This window comes from Sclerotinia sclerotiorum, genomic scaffold (assembly GCF_000146945.2).
Source record: "Sclerotinia sclerotiorum 1980 UF-70 scaffold_27 genomic scaffold, whole genome shotgun sequence".
In the NCBI taxonomy this organism is placed as follows: domain Eukaryota; kingdom Fungi; phylum Ascomycota; class Leotiomycetes; order Helotiales; family Sclerotiniaceae; genus Sclerotinia; species Sclerotinia sclerotiorum.
Window position 1 is genome coordinate 231959 of NW_001820809.1, and position 19462 is coordinate 251420.

A 19462-nucleotide genomic window follows, 5' to 3' on the forward strand; every position below is an offset into this window, starting at 1 on the left:
AAAAAAAAAGACCAGAAAAAAAACAAAATTGATTTTATTTATGCCCAAAGAAAGAAACCTCACTCCATCACCCAAAAACCATCCTATCCCAACCATTGCCAGCAATAATATTTAGGAGAAAAAAAATTAAAAGTACCCTCTCATAGCATCCTCAAAACCTGTTCCTCCTTTCAGATCCCTATCAAATGCATTTGAAACATCCAAAACACGTTTAATATGTTCCATAGAAAGTGGTTCTTTATTGTTGACAGCGAGGGCTTGAGCTGTACGAATTGTGTTTTTAATCTAAAGTATTATGTTAATTATATCCTCAAATTAAAGAAAGGAAAAAGATTGAAACAAACACGAAAAAAACATACCTGTCTTCCATTCAAATTATTCCTAGCCAAAGCATTATAATCTTCTTCAGTAAAAGGCATTGTATCAATACCCTCCAAAACCCTAACTCTCTCAATAAACATCTTAAAAACACTCTTCTTTGCCTTTGGACTCAAATCTCCATATCTCAATGCGATATGAATTCTTGATTGAAAGGCATCATCAAATGTTTCAACCCTATTGGTAGTCAAGAAAAGAATACCTTGGAAATATTCCAAAAGTCTCAAGAAAATTGAAACCAAAGCATTACGATGAATATCCTGAATTGTTCTCCTCTCCAAGAAAACATCTGCTTCATCAAGAAGAAGAACTGCACCCCATGCATGAGCAATATCAAGGATCTTTTGAAGTTCTGCTTCAAGAGTCCTTGGATCGGTACCAAGTTCTCCAGCTGAAACCATGTATAGAGGACATTTAAGAAGTTCCGATATACCTTCTGCTGTGAGAGTTTTACCTGTACCAGGAGGACCATGAAGAACAGCCACAAGTCCTTTACCTTTGCCTTGAATAACATCATCGATACTTTCGGCTGGATGATATTTGTGGGATTCGACGAGAGCTTTGACAATAGCTTTGGTGTTGTCTTCCAAGACCAGAGAATCGTAAGCACCTTCATTCCAAACGATATCTTTGATACCTGAAACTGTGAATTCGAGCCAAAGCTTTTCAGCAAAAGCGAATCCAAGAACAACAGGAGAAGCGATTAGATATTCCTCATCTGTGAAGATAGGAAGAGATTTCTTATCATCTTCTGCCTGTGTAGTTTCATCCTTGTTGTCCTTATTGGTAATCTTACTTGGAACTTCATCCAATTTCTCAACAACAACTTCATTGCCATCTTCATCGACAGGAACTGAAACTAGATGAGGTTTCTCCTTTTCATCGAGAACAACCTTGAGCTTCATCTTTGGTTCATCATTATCTTCTCTCTTCTCCAATCCACGATCTCCTCGATCTCCTTGACCATCATCAGAATCGTCATCACCACAACAACCACATTCATAATCCTCGCTATCCGAATCATCGATAAGATCTGGATCATTAGGCTTGACGGTGCTGACGTTATAATTTGGTAGGATTCGTCGATGAATAGCAGGGTCGACCATAACTCTACCATCAATATTGACTTTGACAATAGACTTGCGCTTCTTGTAATATGCCATTCCTTTATGACTCTTGTAGTGAACGCCTTGTAATGCCACAAATTTCTTACCTCTCTCAATAAGTTCGGTACGAAGTTTGGCTTCATTTTTGTGATATTTCAAAGGATAACAATTAAGACTTGTAATCTTTCTTGCACCTTTGAAAGCTGGAACATCACAATCCATGGTACCTATAATGACGTTAGTGGATTATTTTGGTGGAACACACATGTAACATACCCATTCCCCACGTTTTTCCATCATATTCCAAATATTTACCCTCGATATTATACCAAGTGCCCTTCATGAAACTAATATTCTTTTCAGCCAATTCAATTTTGAAAGCTCTTGGCTCATCAATGGTTCCATAAGTTGTCGTATAAGCCAAGGTATTAGGCTTGTACAAGGCCCAGAGCAGATCAAATGTTATGATTCCAGTTTCCAACATTGGATAGAGGGTCTTTTTAGTCGAGGCATAATCCTTGTCGAGATATTTTAAAAGAACTTTGAGATGTTTTCTCTTGGTCTCATTTCTCTTTTTGAGCTTCTTCTTGCCTTTCTTTTCAGTAATCTTCTTGTTTTTCAATTGTTTGCAAGATTTTCGAAGGTCCTCCAAGTACAGGAAAAGGAGGTTGGGGTCAATGCATGGGGTCTCTTCGACCAAACTAACACCTTTGACACCATCCATAGCTTCATTGAGAGCTTCTTTCAAAAGTTTGCTCTTGATATCAACAACAGTCGCCTTTAGAATGTTAGCAGGTGATTAAGCAAGAAATCTGAAAGCATACCTTATATTTTCCCTCCCAATCAAATGTTCGGCGAACATTGAAAAGATATTGATCATATTCCGAACTCTCTTCATCCTCCGCAGTATCGGTAAGCTTGTAATTATGAATTGTGCTATCCCATAATTGATCGACTCTCTTGTATTCCAATTTGCTTCCTCTCTTTCTCTTGCCCTTGTCATTTTTAATCTTTTTTCCTTGATTCCTCTCATCCAACAGAAGCTTTCTACGTAAAGCCTGGTGCTGTCTTGTACCGGGAGGAAGGGAATTTGGTGCTGCAGGTGGAGGAGGTAGATTCCATACTGGTGGTAATTGTGGAGGGTGCGATAATGAAGATCTTTGGAGCTGTGCTTGAATTTGCATCAATTGTGCCTGAAGTTGAGCATTGGTAACGTCAACCACCTCATCGGCATCGTCATCGGCTTCGGCATCACCGGAATCGTCTCCATCCTCTTCATCTTCATTATCCGAATTTGATTCTGAATCGGAAGTTAAATCGGAGTCAGAAGTATCCTAGAGAATTTTAGTATTTAGCGTATTTAAAAATGGAACGAATTGATACCCACATCTTTCTTAGCCTTCTTCTTTGATTTAGCCTTACGCTTTTCCTTGAGCTTTTGTTTGGCCTTCAACTTTGCCTTTCTCTTTCTCTTCTCCTTTTCAGTTTCCGTCTCTGATTCGTCGGAGTCACTGGAAGAAGAGGAGGTAGAATCTAAATCCGACGATTCATCAATTTCGCTCTCAGACTCGGTTTCTATCACCTCTTTAGTTTTCTTGCTTTTGGATTTGTAACTCTTATCCGCCTTCTCCTTCTTAGATTTTTTGGCTTTGCATTGCTTCTCCGTGGCCTGTCGGGGCTTAACCTCAATCTGTGCAGTCGATGATCCTTCTCCCGTAACCACAGTCGCAGGCTCCTCTCTCTCATTGACTTGTTCACTACCTTTGCTTGAACTTGGGGTATCCATCTTGTTCGGCCAACCCTTTTCCTTTCTTGATCTTAATAACGTAGCCGTTGCGAAGAAAGATATTGGGAGGTTTAAATTGTTATGCAAGTTGGAATGGTGTTGTTGATGATTGACTGCCTAATTTGAGGTTTTATGGCGGCAAGATGTTATTTTGCGGTTGAATTATCGTACGGTTCAAATACAGTCAATGACCTAAGTTGATGAATCTGAGTTAGCCTGATTTTAGAATTGACTTGGATGAGCAAATCTTGCAGATTCACTGATTGTACCAAAGCCTTTTCTGCTGTATGTGCTAAGTACCAAAATAGCTGCAAATGCAGCTGCAGATGTAGTTGCAGCCGTGTGTTAAAGAAATGAAGTGTAACTCTTGCACGGCTACGGCTATCAATCACCAGATTGATTGTTTGCTGACGGATAGATTGATCATCAGACACTTACTTGGTACCTCGTGGGTATTGACTTGGTTTCAGCTGCTGCAGGTCGCCTTGATATCCGTGAATTGGTGATAGAAAGGTTATTGCCGAGTCAAATGATGATTCCTAATCACAAGTAATCTGGAACAGCAACGAGATGAGGGGTAGACGAGATATGTAAAGTTAAGAGGGTTGATGAACAAGTAGATGTTAGAAGTAGTCATGCAATGGTTGTAAGAGGGATGCAATAATGAAAGAAGTACAAAAGTAGCAGTTGACCTTTTCAAGATGGGGAATCTTTTCCTTCAAATAGAAATAAAAGGCTGAGGGAGTGAATGATGATTTTAAATAGGTAAATGCTTAGTTTTAATCGGTGTGACTGTCATGCATGTAATCCTACCTACCTACTGACTCTTTGGAAAATGGAGAATAGAGAATGAATTAAGAAGCTGACTGATTGATTGTTATTACCGTTACCGTATCTGTAGGGAATGTTGGAAATACAACTTTGAGTGGTAAATCCAATGAATGGCAGTTCGAATGAGCATCACATCACATATCACACATCGCGCATCGTACATCTCCCACCTCACACCTCACACCTCACAACCTGGTGAAGCTACCTTACGTGAAGGCTGAAGGCTGAAGCTCTTTCGTTTTGCCTGCAGAGCCGAGAGCTTGCCTGTTATCACTATCACTATCACAGTTAAATCCAGATGACACTAGAGCAATCAGGGTAGCATTCATCTATTTTAGAGTGGTTTTAGAGTAGTTTTGTGTGTGCTAGTGCGTATTAGTGTGTATTAGTGTGTATTAGTGTGCACCTTTAATGGTTCTTCCGCTGATTATGATTGGTTGATAGTAATGTCCACACCAAAGATCACTAAAAGAAGTATCCCTGTCCTCTGGCGTCAATCGACCCTGATGAAAGATGGCCCAAACTTCTTATGGAACGATGACAGAAACGAGGCTGAGCCTTTTGCACACCACCAAGATGAAATGTATGAGAATGACATCCACCGTCATGCCTACCTGGTACCTACCTACCTACCTACCTACCTACCTACCTACCTACCTACCTATCTACCTACCTAGTATCTACCCACTCTTTACTTCAATACGTTGACTTTCTATTCTACCACATTTCTACTGTTGAGTATATCAACAATTACACTTTCCCCGTCTTCCTGTACAATATCTTACAACATATCCCGACACCATCCTTCAATCCACGGTTGTTACGAATTTAAATGTTGCCTGCTAGGTACCTAGGTAGGTGGAGATGGCTTGTGAATCACAAACATCGATATCGGTACCGGTTGACCGGAAAGCGAGAGAGGACATCCTATCAATAACGAGGCAACTCAATCTCCACGGCTGTTACATCCTTTGCCCAATCCAACGAGGGACCAATTCAAAAGTCAAGACATAGGACATGGAATGGATAGTATCGTGTATTCAGCTAAACAGGGCATTCAACCCCTACCTTACTCATAGCCTATAGGTCTCAAAAGACATCCATCCTTCTCATTGACTCATTCTTTCGCACATAAATGCTTCAAGGCAACGGTAGGCATCAAATATATTAATGGAATTGGAACCATTCGTTTTTGTTGAGGCTGATGAAGAAATCCTGAACGGAATGAATCCGCCTAAGCTTTAATTACTAAGCTATTTCTCTTCTAACTCGGTGTGTGTTTCTTTGTACTCAATGCCTATCTAGTATTTTACAACACCAAATACACACATTCGACCATTGTCTCATGTACATTTCATATATTGAGGCTCAACATATATACTAGGTAAGTTACTTCTGTCGCCGAGTAGAATGATATTAATTCGTCACACCTAGGTATCAAAGGATCTCTGAGAATACAGTCACCCACCCACATGGTACCTAGGACTAATCCTGACTTGCATATTGTAAGTTTAATTCCCATCAATGATCATGTCCTCAGAATTAATCTCTTCTCTCGTCTAGAACTTCACTTCACACAGCCACAAATTATCATGTCAATACCCTTGGTGCGCTGAGTACAACATTTCGATTTTCCGAAGTCGGAAGAAAGGAAAGAAAATAACAGCCAACAACAGCACCAATACCAACACGCAGCAGTTCTGCAGTCTGACAATCACCGCATTTTGAATGCATACATATATCCTCATGCACAGGGAAGAAAAGAATCCTAGACGAGAGGCGAATGCAGCATCACCCATTGTACTTCCCACCATGTCACTTTCATCACCGTCCATCAGTATTCGACTATTCATTCCAAACTTTCTTCCTTTTTTCCCAAAACATACAACACAACATTTCATCCACCTTAGCCTACCCACTTTGGGTCATGATAATTTATTTCCCCGCCTTCATCAACAGAATTTGGAATCTCCATCAACCCGGATAATGAATATTTCCAAGAGATGCAAGACATCGTCGATGCATTTCAATAGATTAAAAGGATCTATTGATCTATCGCCTTGAAATTGCTCTTCGTCCAACATACATCCCAACATAATTGCATAATCTATCACTTTTTCAACTTTTTCCGAGATTTATTTTTCACTACAGTTCGTACTATTTTATTGCATCCAGTACCATTGTTTGATGTTTCTCGACATACCGGACATTCATGATTTTCTCAAGGAATTCTATCTCCGAAAAAGTACCCCGCCAAGTCAATCCTTTCCCCCTATCATATGACACATTTGAACTTGTGTATGGTGTATGGAAGTGCCAAGTTACACTACATTAGTCACCCCAGCTGTACTAGGGTTAACTTGTGTTTGTTTGTGAAGTACAATACTTCTATTTGCCTCTCAATTGTTCTGATTTTTGATCATTGCACATAATCGCTATCATTCCGCATTCTTCTATCTATCTTCCTGCATATAATAATGTTCTGTTCTGTTGGGTAATAGACGATTGCATATTATATGAACTGTGCAGGTACCTTTGAGATTGCCATGAAAATATCGCTTTGAGGATTTTCAATATCACAACATGAGAACAAAGATTTTGATCTCTTATTATTCCACAACATCCGAGTAGTTTACAGAATCTCTTCAATCTCGTATCGTCAGATCAAATATTCCTGATACATGATCTATTTCTTTCCTCTGCCTGATCACATTCCGATTATTTCATTTATACTTCTCCTACAATATCTCGAGAAAACCTTGATAATATCGTCCCAGTTCAACACAACATCCAATCTTCCCACAAATCTCGATACACATCGATTTCGAGCACAGATTATCACAATTACGACAGCATCAATATCTAATCACAGTTCTTCCTGTGACATGCTGATGTGCATTATCTCATCTCAATCGCCTATTTCAAGATCGTAGGAAAGTGCCTTTAACGCATCTATTCCGATCTGTGCCTGAATTGGAACATGCGGAACCACTTTTGTGTATATTACTACGTCACTTTGATCAAGATACATATATCCAATATACGATTATTGGTCTGGAGCAAGAAACCCGAAAATACCATCATTACGTTTGATCTTCCTTTTTAACATCGATCTTCCGACGGCATCTGGGGCTACCTATCTTCAGAGTAGTCAGACTATAGCCGTTTGACACTGCATCGCCCCATGACTTCATTTTCATACGTCCTTCATACCACCGGATCTCATAAATCTTGAAACAATTTATCTTCTACCTTATCCCAACGATAAAACATATTATCGTAGGTACTTGCCAGCATGTTCACCGCATCATCTTATTGAAGACAATTTCAAACAGAAAATCTTTGTGAGACTGAGATGGTTTCTAGGCTCGTGACATCAGTTTTCTGATGCTGCAGCAGAGTTGCAACACAATATATCAAGATCCGATGGATCTAGATATCAAATCGAGATATACTTGGATATCACAGCATGAAATAATTCCCAATCACCACATTTCTTTCTTTCCATTTTCTTCCTCATAGTCATTCGCAAGAAAACCACAACCATTTTCATACGCACTTAGTTTATTGACGTTGAAGGTGATATTGGGTTTGATTTTAGTTACCCAGTAGCTCAGGCTCCAACAAGCTGGGAAGATTAGAAAGAGACTATGTCGTTTTGTTTCGGGCACATTCATAATTCTTTTCGTGATCGTATGTAATTAGTAGTACGATTCTATCTGAATATTCCCTCTTGAAAGTCGATGTTGATAGAGAAAAGAGAAGAGAAGAGAGATGACCTGGCCAAGCCTTTCAAATACCAGCAACCAGTCATCGATGATATTCGCCTCAGCATATAGAGTCAAAAGTTCAATTAGGCTTTCTTTGTTATTCTGACAAATCTTACCGCTCATCATTGACGCTCCGTCAGAAGTGCCGTCGTAGTTATGATGTTATCCTTGAACATTTTTTACTCTTTATATGCAAATTTTGGCAGTCGGAAATCATTACCTTACACATGTCGAGCACTAATCCTACTGGTGAATTATTACCTGACTAGGTTTCACGAATTATAAATATTACCATGCTATTGGTAAAATACTGATTCTCCCCAGATCTTACCATCAAGTCAACACTCGTGGAGATTCTCACGACCCGATGGTTACTCTTTCAAAATCATAGATGACCTCACGAACACAAATACTTCACATGCTCACATTGGGCGTATTGAATGTGTTGTACGGCTGTTAAGTTCGCCTTGATAGTTATTTATGAATATCAACGATTAATGAATTATACAGGCTCCCTCTCATCTTCCCGAAGTATCCATAACGAAGTCCTCTTTCTTTAGGAATCGCAAGACCGAAGATCCATCATCAGTTTCGATTCCACCCAGCTCGTAGCACAAGTCCCAGGGTGAACATTCAGCCAAGAATAACGCAGCTCTTTGTTTTGGCCACTGGTAAGCGATGGAGAGGGTGGTCAATGCTTGTCGCATGGAATCCTGATGCATATTGAGATCTAGGATCTGGTTGAGAACTCGCACATTCTTCTCTATCATACCTAACTTAGTGGCTTCGTCCCATGAACTATCAATCACTTTCAACTTCTTATCTATTATTTGCGAAAGGCGATCGGGATCCATGTTCGTGAATTTCATCTCAAGGGTCTTGTATATTAAAGGTGTACAATATTGTTCGTACTCGGCCGTTGTTATCCAAGATTCAAATTCGCGATTGAAGTAGATGCAAGCGTCCAGCAAATCAGAGCAACCTTCGAAAACCGCCTCTTCATGGTTGAAATGCATAAAATCAGCAAGTCGAAATTCGTCAGGTTGTCCTGAATTGACATTGATAATTCTCTTCATTTCCCTCATCAATACAATGCTTGCAGCCGGACGTCGTATCAAATCTGAGATTGTCCCCGGACCCTTCGGTACACTACGACTGAAGCTAGAAGCTTGATCAAGTAGACATTCGAAAGTATCTTCGTCTCTGATCTCGTAACCTCCGGGGCGAAACACCTTCATCGCACGGATGAATTTGTCATCTTCAAGATAGTCGAGATGGTGGACATCTTGCATCCTCGCACAGAGAGAGTAAAGCTTCAAAAATTCAGCGCCATCTCCATTTTTCTCATCTTCGACCAATATGTGCGTCACGAGCGCCACTTCGACGTCCGTGTCATCATAGGCGGGAAAATTCTCTTGGAGATGTTTGAATAGTTCGGGTGTGTATTCGCGATTTGTTGCGAAAGGTGTCTTTGCGAGGAAATCCTCACTGTTCATGTAATTGTGGATGAGGTGGAATAAGATGGTTTCATGTCCGCTTACCATGCTACGGAGATTTTGGTTGGGAGGGGCCATGTGGTCGACTTTGACGGGGAGATTGCGGTATTGTGCTGTGCTTTGGGAATTGACCATGGTGGATGGTGGTTTGGGGATTTTTTGGGAAGAGAGGATTTAGTTATGTGTATGTTTGTGTGGGGTAGGGTTGTGGTAATGTTTGGATGTTCGATGTTGTTTGATTTGGAAATTTGATGTGGATGGTTGGGAAGGGGGAGGAAGTTGATGAAGTGAAGGAGAAAGGGAAAGAGAAAAAGAATGGGAATGATGAGCCTTTTATACATAGCAAACTAGACTGAAAAATAAATCATATGTGTCTGTTCGAGTCATGGATTTATTTATTTAGTCATCGGGGTTTGTTGTTATTTATTGTAGTTCAGTGTTATTCATATTCATATTCATCATAATTATCTGTTCACACCACACTACATCAGAACCTTCCAAATCAAATCAAATCTGATAAAAATAAAAATAAAACAAAAAATCAATTATTAAGATCTTTATTTATTGTCTGAATAGATAATTATATTCAACATTCCTCAACAGAAGAGTATAAAAATAAAATAATAGATAGATAGATAGATAGATAGATAGATAAGATTGTATATAAATATTATATCATTAACTCAGAAAAATAAAAATGTAGTGAGTGATATATAAATGATATTAGTAAGGAGAAGAATATAAATAAAATAAACAATTAAATTAAGAATAGATAAGGGGATGAGCTCGAGGGAAGAATTTAAGCGGAAGAAGGGAGATAAATTTAAAGAAATTGTAGAGAGAGATTTAGATTAAATTTGATGGGTTGAGTTTGAGTTTGTAGAAGTTGAGATATTTGATAAATAATAAGGTGATAAGATGAATAGGTGAATAGGTAGATAGTTTTATTAGTATAAATTAATAATATAAAGAATATATATTTATATAACGTAACGTATGGGGAACTCGGACATATGGGGAACTCGGACACTTTTTGCCCATCGCCAACTTGAAACCCTAATAACTTTTATTATGTATACCCAATCACCTTTTACACCTGCTCAGATTGAAGAGAAGCTTCAACAGACTATAGTTGCACTTCAATTAAAAGAATTTAAATCAATTAGAAAGGCTGCAGAGCATTTTGAAGTCCCTAAGTCCATTCTAGCCGATAGGCTGGCTGGGAAGAAAACATGTTCCCAAACCTACGAAATAGCTCAAATTCTTTCAAACGCAGAAGAAAATACTCTTGTACGATGGATTTCACGACTCACGATTACTGGATTCCCTGCTACATCTATATTGGTGAAGGAAATGGCCGACGAAATTCGTCTTCGATACATTCAGGTCGCGTTATCTCAAATTCCTACCTCGACAGAAATTCCATCTATAGACCACAAATGGATCTATAGATTCCAAAAACGATATCCAGAACTTAAAATATACTATTCACATCAATTAGAGTTTAATCGGGCTAAAGAGGCAATTCCGGAGAATATTCAGATTTGGTTTGATGTGTTTTGTATATATCTCATTGAACGAAAGTATAAATTAGATGATATATATAATATGGACGAAATTGGATTTGGAGTTGGAAGTACTTAAAGTATGCGCATTATAGTCGATTCTACTTAGAAATCGAATTGGAAAGTTACAGCTGGTAAGCAAGAATGGATAACTGTATTTGAATGTGTTAATACAGTTGGCAAGAATGGATAACTGTATTTGAATGTGTTAATACAGTTGGAAAGGCTTTATCACCTATAGTTATTTTCAAGGCTCAGAATACGAATTCTGTATGGATTTTAAAGGATATACCTCAAAGCTAATAGTTCTTTATTAGTACAAATGGATGGACCTCAAAAGTCATGGATTAGAATGGCTAAAAAGGGTTTTCGAACCAGAATCCAAGAAAGTGTCAGATGACCGACCTCGACTTTTGATTATAGATGGCTATTCAAATTATATTACAAGTAGCTTTATTGCTTTCTGTATAGAGAAGGATATCGATTTACTTATATTACCTCCTCATTACTCCCACTTGCTTTAATCACTTAATATTGCAATATATAGGCCAATGAAACGATATCATACTTTGGAGGTCGATCGATATTCTCGAGCTGGTGTAAAGCGAATTCAAAGAGCTGAATAAGTAGAACTCTTTCAAAATATTAGAAAAAAAACATTGAATTCTTCTAATATTAAAGCTGGTTGAAGAGAAACTGGTTTAGTACCTTTTGCCCTACAAAAAGTACTCGATATATTACTATTTAACTTCTCCCAGTAACCTTCTACTCCACAAATGAGAACCCCTAATCAAGACCTAGACTTATCTGTACTCAGAAGTTCTCCTCCAGATGGAACAGAACTAATGCAAGCAAATCAGATCTTTAATACAGCTCTAGCAAACAGTGGTTCTCCTGTATCACCAATTCGTCGATATGCCAAGAGAATGACTAGACTTGTAGAATCTCAAAATGCTGAGATAGCCTTACTTCGGAAACAGCTCGCTGATGCTCAGGAAGTAATTGAGACTCGAAAAAAGAGAACTAAAGGCAAAAGAGTCAAATTACAAGGTCAATTTGTCTTTAGTATTAAGGAAATACTGAAAATAGTACATGAGGCGGAGGAAAAACCTAAGGAGAAAAAGCTACGAGGACGACCACGCAAGCGCCCAATTGAAGAATCAGAAGAAGAGATTGAAGAAGAAGAGCTAGAGAATAGTTCAAATGATTCAGAATTGGAATTGGAGGATTGTGTGGCTCGTAGAACAAGATCGTGTGTAGAATAATTGAAAAAGTGTCCGAGTTCCCCATACATTACGTTATATATTTATCAATTTAATAATATATCCATCTCTTTAAGTTCTTTCAAGACTTTTTCTTTTTTTTTCATATCATTATATCACAGAGCGGTGGGGGGGTGTGTGACGGAAATCCCTGCTTTCCTCCCACCTTTATTATATAAGAAACCTCAGGTACATTAACCATGTCCACACATGATACGATTACTCGAGATTAGTATGCGATTTAGGTGACCTGAGGATCAGATCCGGACAAGTACTAGGTATCAATGGTTATCGGTAAAGTAAGATCATTGGAGGAATAAATATGACTTCTTTTTGCCTAGCCATTGCGGCTAGGCCATTCATTTGTGTATATATAGAGTAGCTATCCCCATCTACAGGTGCTCTTCACCTGTAGATTCTAAGTTAAATACAATTGCTGGTCTATAAACACCCTTTTGGTCACAGGGTGGATTAGATGATATATATGATATATTCTTGAAGTAATAAATGATGATAAAGAGATTTATTTTCTGTTTGTAGTAGTATAATATATAAATATAATAAAATATAATATTAGCCCTTTCTTTCTCTCATTCTCTCATTCTCATTTCTATCTTTATCTCCATCTCCATTCCCATCTATAAATCCACTCCCGGACCTTCAACTTCCTCCCTTCAACTTCCTCCCTTCCTCTCCTCCCCTACTCTCACTTCACACACACAACCCTCTTCCCCCTCCCTTAAAAAACCCAAAAAACATCAAAGAAACTACACATCAACACCCACTCCCCTCTCTTATAAACCCAAACCCAAACCCAAATCAAATCTTCCTATCCTCCCTATCCTCCCTATCCTCCCTATCCTCCCCATCCTCCCCATCCTCCCTATCCTCCCTATCCTCCCTATCTTTCCCATCTTTCCCATCTTTCCCATCTTTCCCAACCCTAAACCCAAACCCCATCCCCAACTCCAAACATCCACCTTCACATATACCCTCAAACCAACCCCTCTTTCTACTCTCTAAAACCCCTCCGAACTCAATAATCTCAAAACAACAATTTGAAAAACAAAAAACAGAAAACTTTCATTCGATCTCATCTCCTCTCCACTCCACTCCACTCCAATCCTCCAATTCTCTCTAATTTCCCTAATTCAGGCTCCTTTATCCTTTCTCAAATCCATAACTCTCTCAAATCCTCACACCCTCAACTCTCTCAAATCCTCACACCCTCAACTCTCTCAAATCCCTCCACCCTCAACTCTCCCAGACACAAACACAAATACAGAAACTTTAATATTAAGATTACAAATAAAATTCCAGAGACTCAACGAGTTTAGATTTAAAGGAATTAAAGAATGATATCGATATTCATTTACCACTCATCAACAAATCATTAACAAGATCACTTATACACACTCGAACAATCAAATCACCATAAAATCCATAACATTGCATCCGAAGTATCTATTTCCGATCTATCTTCTAAAATGCAAATACTCAAGTAGAAACTAATAAAATTTTATCTTGACTTTGAAACTCATAATTTCAACCATGTAAAAAAAAAAGATTCGTAGTCAAGATGAGGTAAAAAACGAATAAACGCCAAAGGACCGACCATACACTATGATGATGACCAGTTAAAGTCTCAAACCATAAGTGAAAAGTTAAAAAAACAAAAAAATGACTCGAAATATCTTTTCGTGACCCGAGTTTTCCTCTTTGTCTTGCCCATCCATTTTAAATATTTCGTCTATTCCACAACATCAATCATCATCATCATCTATGACGTAAACATTTATTCATCCTCATCAGTGAAAACTTCCTCTCCTCTCTTACGGCGGGCCATACGGTCCTTCTTCTTCTTACGGAGTTCAGCAGAAGAGAGCTTGGCCTTCTTCTTGGTTGAAACAATCTTGTTACCCATCTAAATAACTAGTTAGTGACAATTTCAAAATTTTGATAAATTTTGACTTACGGCATCGAATTTTTCCTCTTCTTCAGCATCATCACCCTTAAGTCTTGGTCCGGAACCTTGTCCTTGCACCCAGTTATGTCCTGATGGCGTCATCTTACCGTCGACCACGGCCCAGACTTCCTCAGTGATGTTCTTGGTGAACTCAGCAGAGTGAGTAATGATGATGACACCACCCTCGAAGCTCTTAAGAGCCTTGGACAAAGCACCGAGAGAGTCACGGTCCAAGTAGTTGGTAGGCTCATCAAGAACGATGAGATGAGGACGTTGCCACGAGCAAGCAGCAAGGACGACCTTGACACGTTGTCCACCAGAAAGACCCAACATACGGGAGTGAGAAACCAATTCAGCATCCAAACCGAAGTTAGCGCAGTGCTGTTCAATTTCCTTTCTAACCAAAGGTCTGAATTGACCACTGGCAAGAGCTTCCTTTTGATCAACTTCAGCAACCATCTTTTGATGAGAAGCCAAAATTTCAGTACGTGGAATCCAGGCGTTGTCTGCAGTCATCATAGGTGTCCATCTCTCGTTCTTCATGCCAACGTTCTCTCCGAGAGCGAACGAACATTCATACTCATAAGAGTTCTTGAACTTACGACGAGAGTGAATACCAATAACACGACGTTGAGTACCTTCAATCTTGTAAATCTTGTCCATTGCCTTTTCATCCTCATCGGTGACGATCTTGTTGGCTCTGTCCATAGTTTCACGATCTTCACCAGTTTGGAAACGCCATTGAATATATTCGGATGGAGTCTTCTCGAGATGGTGATCGATGTGGGCGAAAGCGTGTTGTTTGATGTAGGCGATACGGATGTTCTCGTGGGTGTAAACCTCACCGACAGTTGGAATCAGTTCACCAGTGAGAACGTTAATCAAGGTAGATTTACCGGCTCCGTTAGGACCAATGACGGCAATACGGGAGCCAAGGGAACATTGGAAGGAGATATCTGAAATTTGTGGTTTTGGAGTACCCTCATATTGGAAGGACATTTTGCTAACACGAACAATGGCCTTGGCCTTGGTCTTGACACCCTCGAGGAAACCTGGCTCAGGGAACTTGAATTCCATCTCGGAAGCACCAAGCTCATAGTAAGACTTGGCTTGTGGGCACTTCTTGACGAATTCCTTCAAGTTACCGCGGTATCTCTTGAGCTTAAATCGCTCGTAGTGAATGATGTGTTGACAAACGTTGTCCAAGAAACCAGAGTCGTGGGAAACGATGATGGAGGTACAAGGAGAGTTTTGGAGGTAATCTTCAAGCCACTTGACGTTCTTGACATCCAAATGGTTAGTAGGCTCATCCAAAAGTAGAATATCTGGTGCCTCGAAAACAGCACGGCAAAGAGCCAACTTCATCTTCCATCCACCGGATAGAGCAGTGATCAAGTTGTTGGTCATCTCTGGAGTGAAACCAAACTCTTTCAATTGCTTCTCGACCTCTTCTTGGGAAGTCTCGACACCGACCTCCTTAAGCTTCTTCATGGTCCATGCAATGGTGGTTTGCTCAGTATCAGCGGAGTCGAGATCGTGCTCGACGAACACAGTCTTGACCTCACTCTTCTTTGGGAAACCCTCGACTTGCTCGTTGTTAATGGCACGCATGAGAGTAGACTTTCCGGAACCGTTAGGACCGCAAAGACCATATCGTTGACCACGCTTAAGACGGAGATGAGTTTGGTTGAGAAGAATCTTGGCACCATATGCCAAGTTGAAGGTACAGTTGCAAAGATCCTCACCTTCTTCATCATCAGCTTCTTCAGCATCCTCAGCCTCGGCACCTGGGGAGGCACGCTTGCGGAGGGAGTCAACAACTGATTGTGCCTCCTTCTCACCAGCAATTGCGACGATGAATGGCTTGAGGTTGGAGGTCCAGCTGTGGGAGTCGGCATCCTTCTCGTCAATGAGTTGACCAGCAATGGCGGAGATGTATGTGATGATTGGCTCGAATTTGAGAGCGTTCTTGTTGGAGCTAAGGATGTCCTTCAGGATAGCCTCAACAGTGGAGACGTTACCAGCGTTTGATGGTTCTGGGATCTTTCCATCAGCGCCAACGGCACCGACACGCTTGATGGTGTCAAGACCTTGCTTGGTCTTTTCACGTGCTTCAGGATCAGCCAAGTTCTCGTAGTTCTTGATAAGACCTGGCATCAATTTTGGCAAGAAAGCAGCGACGATGTTGGGGTCCTCGACCAACTTGCACATGTTGTCAATGATGACGGCGGACTTTCTCTTAATAGCAGTCTCACGCTCAGCAAGACCACGATCCAAAAGAGGAACCATGATGGCTAAAGTTGGCTCGTGAACATCAGTGACGAAAGTGGTGGCACCGAGCAAGTGAACAGTCTCCGGGACGTTCTCTGGCTTGGCGATACACTTGATCAATTCTGGAATGAAACGCTCAATATCCTTGTTGACGATAAGTCCACAAACCTTCTCCATGATGCTGTAAGCTCTCTTCTTGACTTCTGGCTTGGTATCCCACATCGATTCGGAAACGACTGGGATGAGATCTGGGACTCTGAGAGCCAATTGAGTTGGTGCTGATTCGACGAGAGCCTCGATACAATCAAGACCAGCCATCTTTTCGGGCCATTTTTGTGCGGTGAGGATGGAGTTGATGATAGGTGGGAGGACAGCCTTGACAGCATTTGGGTTGACAGCCTTGACGATGGCCAAAGCAGCTGCTTGTGCGGCGTTCTTAACTGGGACCATCTTGTCACCAACGGCGGCAAGGACGGCGGAGAGGAGGACGATGAGGTATGGTTCGACGGATGCAGAGACTTCGGAGTGCTCAGCAATTGCCTGAATGGCATTGAGAGCGCGTTCTCTAACGTTAGCATCCTTCTTGTTTGCTAATTGCTTTTGCAAAGCTTCGACAGTTCTGCAAAGGACACATTGTTAGTAAAGTTGAAAATGAAAATTTGAATAATCAAGATTCGAAGTGCGACGGTCAGATTACCGCCTCGATATGAAGATTGAAGCAAAGGACATCTCCAAAGCAGCATCTTTGCAGATATTCAACTCTGATAGATGCCATTTCTCCTCTTGATGAAAATTTGAATGTTGAACGTGGAAATACATACTTGGTGGGGGCATCATTCTCCTCGATGCCACCGTTAATGAAAACGGCGAGATTGTGAGTGGCAGCATTAATGTCGTTCTGCTCTTTCGAAACAGACAACTTCGACATTAAGTCATCTAAGACCTTGATCGAGTTCTTATTTTCAGCCATCTTTCCTGTTGTTGTTGGGTTCGATGGTGTTTCGATAGAAGGCATTGTAAAAGAAGAAAAGGAAGAGGGGGGTGAGAGAAAAGTTGTCGATAAGGATTTGTGGGAATGAAATTTTTGCTTAGCGCGAAACTTTTCCGTAGTAATCGATGCGGTGGGTAACAGTGGAGAATTAATGGTAATCTCGATATTTGATTCGATCAATTCTATTATTCACTAGCATATGATAATGCGGGCAAAGGTGGCGGATGAGTTGTGGATGGGATGTAGAGGAATAGTACTTTTTGATAAAGAATTCTAAATTAAATTATTGAGAAGAGATGTTCTTTTTGATCTTTTGTTGTTTTGCCAGTACGGAAGACGACAGAGAACAAAAAGACTTGGAGAGAAAATCAGTCAAAGGAAGAAAAATGAGTAAGGAAGATTTAAAGGAAGGGGGAATAGCTATTATTGAGAGAGTTTTGCATCTTTTCTATTTTCTGAAGTGGCACACACACACTGCATACAGTAAGGCACTAGGTAGCATCGATCAAAATCATTGCATCGCTTAATTACTTAGCTTGATTATCCGGTGTGAGAGGCAATGAGAGCGTATGGAGTAGAATAAGGGAATGTTTATTCTTATTTTTAACTGTGTAACACAACTTCGATACCATTGTAACATCTGCACTGACTATACTCTTCGAGCGCAGCGAGCTTGAGGGTCTGGGGGCTTGCCCCCATAAAGAAGAATCATCGAGGAGTGAGTGATGGTAATTATATGGCTCTCTCTTATACAATGGATCAGTACAGTGTTAATAAACCTATATGTGTAATTCCCTTCATCCCTCTGAGTTTCACTGAAATATAGCACTATTATGAATATATCCCAGACCTCTACTACATCAAAAAATAACACGACTTAGCTCATTTATTCCTATTTCAAAACAAACTTCCAATCTATAAAAAACCGAACAAATCATATCTCGACATCAACACCACGCCTCTGCGGCGACACCGTAGGGCAGAAACTACAAATTAACGATCGGCAGCTCACTACTACCTTTTTCCGTGAAAATTCTTTAAATTTAAGGTAGGTGGCTACTTTTTGTGAAAATTTTATTAGATGCCTATTTACTTGCATTCCTGAGGAAATTTTTTTATTAATCCATGAGGCAAAGGTTCTTGATGAAACTTCTAGATCATTATTGAAGTCAAATTGAGGTTGAGGCGATACCTACGGTACTTACTTATTATGTCGGATAACGAAAGAAGGAGAAGAAGAGAAGTCAGCAAAGATTTGTTCCTTTGATAGGATGAAGATACCTAGTACCTAGGTAGGTATATATTTTACTGAGATTACATTGCCCAAAAAGAATTTATTTACTAATAAGATATGTAAGGCAATAAATATACTTTGATGATATAACAAGCTGTATATTTCTTCGTATATGTAGACAGAATATATAATTATCCAAATCTATTCTTGCTAGTGCCAGTTAAGGTTACATATACATATAAGCCAAGAAGGGCACCCCGTGTATTCAAAAATCTCAGCCCCGAGAACAAATGGTCTACCCGAGCTGGTGAGCGTATCTGACATCTACGACTACCTCGATCAAAAATAATAATCATCAATCAGCCTTCGAAATTCAGTCGGCCAACCTATACGGATAGATCCCTTGCCACCCCCTAACTATCAAGTTATAAAATCTCCTCCATCTCTCCCCCCATTCCTCCACTTACTCTTTTCTATATAAGTCTAGTACCCTGTTTCTAGGCCACCCCTAATATAGGCCACCCTTTGTTACGACGGCTTCGGATCTCGTATCATGTGACCAATTATGTAATCACATGGTCCCTTCGATCCCCTCGGTCTCTTGATCGAAGGGACCGAGGGGACCAAGGGGACGATTAGCATGAAGGTCTATATAACCAAGATGGATTTCCTTTGTATAGAGCTTCGTGCTCAAGATCAATCATTTAGTATATCCTACTATTAGTTACGAATTGCATATCATTATTGTCATTACTTAAGTCCCTGCTTGACGCCTAAGTTATAAACCATCTCGAGAGCCTAGAGCA

The 19462-nt window shown here is 40.0% G+C and overlaps 6 protein-coding genes across 6 annotated transcripts; 3 read left to right on the plus strand and 3 right to left on the minus strand.

The window, feature by feature from the left end:
- Nucleotides 1-126: 126 nt before the first annotated feature.
- SS1G_13828 (hypothetical protein) lies at nucleotides 127-3270 on the minus strand (the record flags this gene model as incomplete). The annotated part of the gene is made up of 5 exons (XM_001585209.1): nucleotides 127-285; nucleotides 360-1711; nucleotides 1761-2262; nucleotides 2309-2818; nucleotides 2872-3270. The coding sequence occupies 5 exons, from the start codon at nucleotides 3268-3270 to the stop codon at nucleotides 127-129; spliced, it is 2922 nt and encodes a 973-aa protein (XP_001585259.1).
- Nucleotides 3271-4547: 1277 nt separating this feature from the next.
- Nucleotides 4548-4778, plus strand: SS1G_13829 (predicted protein; the record flags this gene model as incomplete). The annotated part of the gene is made up of 1 exon (XM_001585210.1): nucleotides 4548-4778. One exon carries the CDS (start codon nucleotides 4548-4550, stop codon nucleotides 4776-4778), a length of 231 nt encoding a protein of 76 aa, XP_001585260.1.
- A 3611-nt stretch (nucleotides 4779-8389) lies between these two features.
- On the minus strand, nucleotides 8390-9502 carry SS1G_13830 (predicted protein; the record flags this gene model as incomplete). Its single annotated transcript, XM_001585211.1, has 1 exon — nucleotides 8390-9502. The coding sequence occupies one exon, from the start codon at nucleotides 9500-9502 to the stop codon at nucleotides 8390-8392; it is 1113 nt and encodes a 370-aa protein (XP_001585261.1).
- A 936-nt stretch (nucleotides 9503-10438) lies between these two features.
- SS1G_13831 (hypothetical protein) lies at nucleotides 10439-11332 on the plus strand (the record flags this gene model as incomplete). Its single annotated transcript, XM_001585212.1, has 2 exons — nucleotides 10439-10928; nucleotides 11250-11332. The coding sequence occupies 2 exons, from the start codon at nucleotides 10439-10441 to the stop codon at nucleotides 11330-11332; spliced, it is 573 nt and encodes a 190-aa protein (XP_001585262.1).
- A 376-nt stretch (nucleotides 11333-11708) lies between these two features.
- Nucleotides 11709-12197, plus strand: SS1G_13832 (hypothetical protein; the record flags this gene model as incomplete). The annotated part of the gene is made up of 1 exon (XM_001585213.1): nucleotides 11709-12197. One exon carries the CDS (start codon nucleotides 11709-11711, stop codon nucleotides 12195-12197), a length of 489 nt encoding a protein of 162 aa, XP_001585263.1.
- Nucleotides 12198-13989: 1792 nt separating this feature from the next.
- SS1G_13833 (hypothetical protein) lies at nucleotides 13990-17446 on the minus strand (the record flags this gene model as incomplete). The annotated part of the gene is made up of 3 exons (XM_001585214.1): nucleotides 13990-14118; nucleotides 14170-17050; nucleotides 17253-17446. 3 exons carry the CDS (start codon nucleotides 17444-17446, stop codon nucleotides 13990-13992), a joined length of 3204 nt encoding a protein of 1067 aa, XP_001585264.1.
- Nucleotides 17447-19462: the final 2016 nt, after the last annotated feature.